Source organism: Solanum tuberosum, unplaced genomic scaffold, assembly GCF_000226075.1.
Source record: "Solanum tuberosum cultivar DM 1-3 516 R44 unplaced genomic scaffold, SolTub_3.0 scf00328, whole genome shotgun sequence".
NCBI classification, from domain to species: domain Eukaryota; kingdom Viridiplantae; phylum Streptophyta; class Magnoliopsida; order Solanales; family Solanaceae; genus Solanum; species Solanum tuberosum.
Genome location: NW_006239252.1, coordinates 460,536 through 466,577, shown reverse-complemented (window position 1 = coordinate 466,577; position 6,042 = coordinate 460,536). Strand labels below are relative to the sequence as shown.

Sequence of the window (6,042 nt, the reverse complement as noted above, 5' to 3'; positions counted from 1 at the left end):
TTGGACTGACGGGCCGTAGGTCAATCGACGGACCGTCGATTGGGTCCGTAGGTCGAGTCTGCCCGACAGGGCTTTACTAAAACGAGCATAACTTTTTACTCGGAGGTCGGAATTTAGCAAACTCAGTGGCGTTAAAAAGATAATTCAATTATCTATCATATAATAGGTCATGGGATACACAATTCCTTTTGTGCTAAAAGTTATGACCATCTGAAGTTGACCCATCAATAATTTTCAGCTAACTGGTTGTTGACCCTAACTTACGGTCAGACCTACGGACCGTGGATCGATTGACGGTCCGTACTGGTCGACCGTAGTTTGTGTCAGAGGCTGGGTAAAGGAGGTCTCAATCCACGGACACAGACCACATGTGGTATGAATTTGAATTTAAAAGAAACTCATTGGGAAGTAAATACTTATCCAAATAAGATATTTTTATTAAACTGACTCAACTAATCATGATTATTAGGTGTTTGATCATATATTTCAAATATATTTTACCCAAATTATATTTTTAAAGTATTTGAAATACTACTTAAATTCAATTTAAAAGTGACAAATTAATTTAAACATCAGGCTATAAAACTGTGTTCCAAATTTGAAATACAACTTCAACATAGAGCTAGAACTTTCATGATCAAACAATGATGTTTAAATAAAGTGAAAAATTATTTTATAAGAAATGTTCTATGACCGGATTCTAAATAATTTATCATAGTAAGAATATACTCCTTCCATTTTTAAGGAAGTGATGTTTTTGGCTTGAACATACCGTTAAGGAAACTACTCATTCTTAAAAAGGGAGAAATGTTTTACTATATGTCTTCCCCTTAATTAAATGTCGTGAAGAAAGAAGCATTTTAATGGTGTAAAACTCCATGCATTAAAATAAGGGTAATTTTGAAAGAAAAAAATTAATTTTTCTTGATTACGTAAAACAACACTTATTTTAAAATAAAATATAAAAAGTATCACTTATTTTACAATGAAGGAGCACTAATTAACCAACAATAGGTGATAAAAATATATCATCCATCCGTCATAATTTACGAGGCACAGATAAAATTTTAAGATTCAAACTTCTGAAATTTGATCATAAATTGAGGCGCAAAAACTTTAAATATTTTTTAATAAAATTTATATATTTTAATACTATGTAATTTTTTTTTATAAATTACAATAATTAATAACTTAAAATATTTAAACGATATATACAAAAATTCCAATCAAATAAAAACTTGGTTACTCTCAAAATTATAATTGTGACACATAAACTTGGTACTCCAATCAACCATATTATTCACCAAATTTGGTGTAAAGTCCAAATTGGCAAGTTATTAGCATCAGTATGACAAAAAGGAATGATTTGGCAGAATATAATTGGCTACTTGTTGAAGAAAGCACGTAAGGGACATAAATCTAAATATCCACTTGGCAGCCTTTGAGTGAAAAGTCCAAAATACCCCTCTCAATATCCCAACTATAAATTGAACTCCTCACAAATCTATTCATCCGCCAAATTTTGCTGAGGTGAGCCAATTAACTTACCCTCTCGTTTCAATTTATATGACATATTTCGAATTTCGAGATTAAAACAAGTTTATCTTTGACGGTAAGTTTTTATATATCATTTAAATATTTTGGATTGTCAATTATTGTGACTTATAATACATTTTACGTAGTTTACAAATATATAAATTTCATTTCAAAAAAATTAAAGATCTCATCCGTAAAATCCCCGTCAAACTTAAACTGTTTGACTCTCGAAAAACGATATGCATCACATAAATTGGGATCGAGGGAGTAATTGTTTCGAGCATTTGATTGTGAATCTTAATTTGGTAGTTGTTTAGAGTTAAGACATGTATTAGTAATGTAGGAATTAGTTATGAGGAAATTTATGTATTAAATTAATTATTACTCATTTTATACGAGTATTAGTTATTTCATATTTTATTTTGCATAAAATACGTACATAGATTTCTTCATAAGTTATACATGTATTAGTTATGTAGATTTCTAAATTGCATACCAAACATTAGATTATTCTTATACAAGAATAACTTAGCTTCAAACCAGCTACCAACCAAACGACCCCCAAGTGTTTTTTATTAATTGTATTTTGGTTTTGAGAAGTGTAAAGCTGATAAAGGTGAATTTTTGTTGTTAAATGTAGGAAGAAGTGGTGAGAAGTATTGAGAGATCAAAATGCGTGCAAGGAAAGATGGTTTAATTGCTCTGTTCGATGTTGATGGAACTCTTACAGCACCCAGGAAGGTATAGTTATATGAAATCTGTGTTTAGATATGTGATTTTATGTTGATTTTATATCATGATTTCATATCGCATGATCAAACGGACCCTAGTTTAATAGTCTCTTTTGAATATTTTGCTTAGTTTGTAAAAGGATGGTAGTCCTTATTTTATCGAATATGTCTTGTAAGAAAAGTACAATAATGGTTGGATAGGTGTGGTCCTCTACTAACTTTTGAAAAGCTTATGCAGAGTATGCCTTTTGCAATAAAAAAAATGAATGTAAAAAATTTCTGCTGAACCTTACTTTTTTCTTAGAAGTTTAAATACCAACAATTAGTAAATGTTTTTTTAGGAATGACATAATTCCTATTTTTAATACTATCTGTTGCTCTTGTTGTCTTATTTTCTTATTATCGTGTTTTAAATTCTTCTTTTATTTTTTGCTTGAGTCAAGTGTCTATCGGAAACAAACTCTCTACCCCACAAAAGTAGGATAACATACATCCTTCAAACCCCACTTGTGAAATTGCACTCTTGTTATTTTTGAATAGAGCAAAATGGTATAGATGATTTGTACGTTTAGTTGAATTCAACCTGTTTGAGATTAAGGCGTCATTGATTGAGTCATTGTATTCCTGCTAGCCTATACGTTTATTTTCAAAAAATTCATGTCATGGGTTTTGATTGTTCTGATTCTTATTTCTTCCTTTAATTCTATAGTAAATTTACCAGTATTTGGCATTTAATCATCCCCATAATTATATTGATTTTCTTCTTTGAAAAAATTCAGGAATGTACTCCAGAAATATTGAAATTCATGCAAGAACTTAGAAAGGTAGATGATTCTTTTATCATACTCCGCTTCTCTCTCAACGATTCTCTAGCTTAACAATTCTGTCTCCCTGCAGGTTGTTACAATTGGAGTTGTAGGAGGTTCTGATCTTGTAAAGATATCAGAACAGCTTGGCAATTCAGGTTAGCTTAACTAAACTTGGAGTTGGGATGATGAAAGGTTTACAACTTCAAATTTTGTGGGTAGGATTCAGTGGCGGAGCCACAATTTTATTTAGAAGTGTCAAAATATAAAGGAGTAAAGTCATGTATAAGCCAAGGGGAGTCAATATAGTGCATTCTTTTATCCAATTACACGATGTAATTTTCCAACCAAGGGGTGTCAATTAACACCCACTACACCAAAAATGATTTTTAAAAGCAATTAATTAACAACAATAGCTTAATTGTCGCTATATATACATATTTTTATAGGCAATTAACACTCTTTGGAAATGTCCCTAAAGCCTATAGTGACATTGGATCTAATAGCAATAACTAATGCCGGTAAAGATTTTAGCACAATGTGTATATTTATTGCCGCTAAAAGTTGTTTTTGTTGTAGTAACCCCTTGAATACATGTAGCTCCGCCACTGGGTAGGATTTGTAATTAAGGAGCTACATCAGCTTATTAGTGCACATGTTTCTTGCTTACTATCTAAAATTCCTCTCAGTATTAGGCAAGAGTACAACTTTGGTTTCACTAGCCAAGAGCAATGAGCTGTGTTTCGAAACTGATAACTTATACAGAACCGTTGGTTCTCATATATGGTTATTAACTGATCTTTCTAATATTTGTAATGCAGTTATGAATGATTATGATTACGTCTTCTCTGAAAATGGACTTGTAGCACATAAGGATGGCAAGCTTATCGGCAAACAGGTAATGGCCAAAATTTGATATCTTATATCTTTAATTTTACTTGTGAGTGCAGGTTCATTTTGTCACATAACGAAATCTTTGGATACTGTCTTTATCTTTCAAACTTGAACTTGTTGCCACAACATAAGCACTTTGTACCCAGTCGAGGTACAAAGTGCATGTATTCCCTCATTCCCTTTGTTGCTAATTAGCAAGGTGATTTCTTTTGAAATGACATGACTCCTTGTGTGTGCAGAGCTTGAAGTCGTTTCTCGGAGATGAGAAGCTCAAGGTTAGTCAATGTGCTTTTCTGATTAATGAGGAAATATTTTATTTTTATGCAAAGAGGGGGAACATACCCAAATTTGATAAAGACTTAGTTAAAGTATTTGTTGATAAGATAACTATAGTAAATTTGTGTGTGACCTTTATGGACAAGATAAAAGGGTAAGAGCTACCTAGAGAAAGATTACTGTGTAATTTATATTTTGTTTAACTACCAAAAATATTATATTTTGTCGAAAAACTGCTTTGACTATGCATTTGTTAAGTTCTCGGAGTAATGTATATTATGATAATTAATCAAAATCTGAAAACTATAGATACAATTCTGTATGTTTGTTGCATACATATCTTGATGACTTGATGGTATGCAAATGATATGCAGGAATTTATCAACTTTACCCTTCGTTATATTGCTGATTTGGATATTCCAATAAAAAGGTGGGCATATCAAATACTATGTTGCTTGGATCCTCCAAAAAAGCCGTTGCATCTGTGTAATACCCTGCAACATTTTTGAAGGATTCAAGCAACATAGATCAACGGTTGAATTATCTGCTTGACTGCCTCTTTGTGTCAAACTTCTTAATAATTCTCCTTTGCAGAGGAACATTCATTGAGTTCAGAAGTGGCATGCTAAATGTGTCGCCTATTGGGGGAAACTGTAGTCAGGAAGAGAGGGAAGAATTTGTTAAGTATGATAAGGTATAGACATCTTCTCTAGTATTGCATATATGTTTTGCAGTAATGTACCTCCGACAGATTCTTTTTTCTCGTTGATTTAAAGATAATTTTTAAACTATATTCAGGTACAAAAGATACGCGAAACAATGATATCAGTGCTTAGAGGAAAGTTTGCACACCTTAATCTCACCTTCTCCATTGGAGGCCAAATAAGTTTCGATGTGAGCATCTTTAAGCCTTTTCTTGTGCTCATTGATCGTTGAACGTTTTAGGTAGATGATTTAGGGATGTTGGTCATGACAGGTTTTCCCCCAAGGCTGGGACAAGACTTATTGTTTGAGATACCTTGAAGAATTTAATGAAATTCACTTTTTTGGAGACAAAACATACAAGGTAATCTTTTAGTTATTGATGTGCTTGAAGCTTTCTTTTCATGTTCGGGATGATATATAAGTCCTACTTTATACTTGAACAGGGAGGAAATGACCATGAGATCTACGAGTCTAAGAGAACTGTTGGTCACACAGGTCCGTCCAAAATTTCATTCTTTTATGTTTGAATAAATCATTCTCTTGCTTAATTCCTTGAGGAATAACATTACCTGCTATTTTTTCTCCTTTTTTTTCCAGTTACTAGCCCGGAGGATACAGTGAAGCAGTGTTCTGTTCTATTCCTCAGCAAGGATAATGGAAATGGATGTTGTTGAGCTTGTTGCAGTTTTCCAATACACGTACAATTGTATGCTTGTTACCTATGAACAACAGAAATGAATAATTCCTATAAATCTTTGTATTGAATTAACTCATTAAAATTATAATTTCAGTTTTCCATACATTTGAGGTGATATGTATACTTAGTGAGTCATGTGAACCAGGTTCTCTAAGAAATCCCTTGAGGTTGTCTTGTTTTTGTGAGATAATCTATATTTTTTATGTCGACTTCATAATCCTCTTTCATGCTATGTGTAATATGTATACTTCATTCATTACTGTTTTCTACCCTCAGAGTGCTTCAAGGTCCAATTTTGAAACACACAAATCTAACTATTACTGTTGACACCCAATTTTGACCCCCGATAATAATTAATTTTCGAGCTTCTCAATTTCCAAACGATTTAGAATAATTC

At 32.3% G+C, this 6,042-nt stretch overlaps 1 protein-coding gene across 1 annotated transcript; it reads left to right on the top strand.

Annotated features, from left to right (window-relative positions):
- The first annotated feature begins 1,514 nt into the window (after positions 1 to 1,514).
- On the top strand, positions 1,515 to 5,809 carry LOC102595382 (phosphomannomutase-like). The gene is made up of 12 exons (XM_015314938.1): positions 1,515 to 1,612; positions 2,177 to 2,277; positions 3,047 to 3,091; positions 3,165 to 3,231; positions 3,895 to 3,971; positions 4,207 to 4,242; positions 4,618 to 4,673; positions 4,838 to 4,937; positions 5,042 to 5,137; positions 5,220 to 5,309; positions 5,392 to 5,443; positions 5,546 to 5,809. The coding sequence occupies exons 2-12, from the start codon at positions 2,209 to 2,211 to the stop codon at positions 5,620 to 5,622; spliced, it is 765 nt and encodes a 254-aa protein (XP_015170424.1). The 5' UTR covers positions 1,515 to 1,612; positions 2,177 to 2,208; the 3' UTR covers positions 5,623 to 5,809.
- Positions 5,810 to 6,042: the final 233 nt, after the last annotated feature.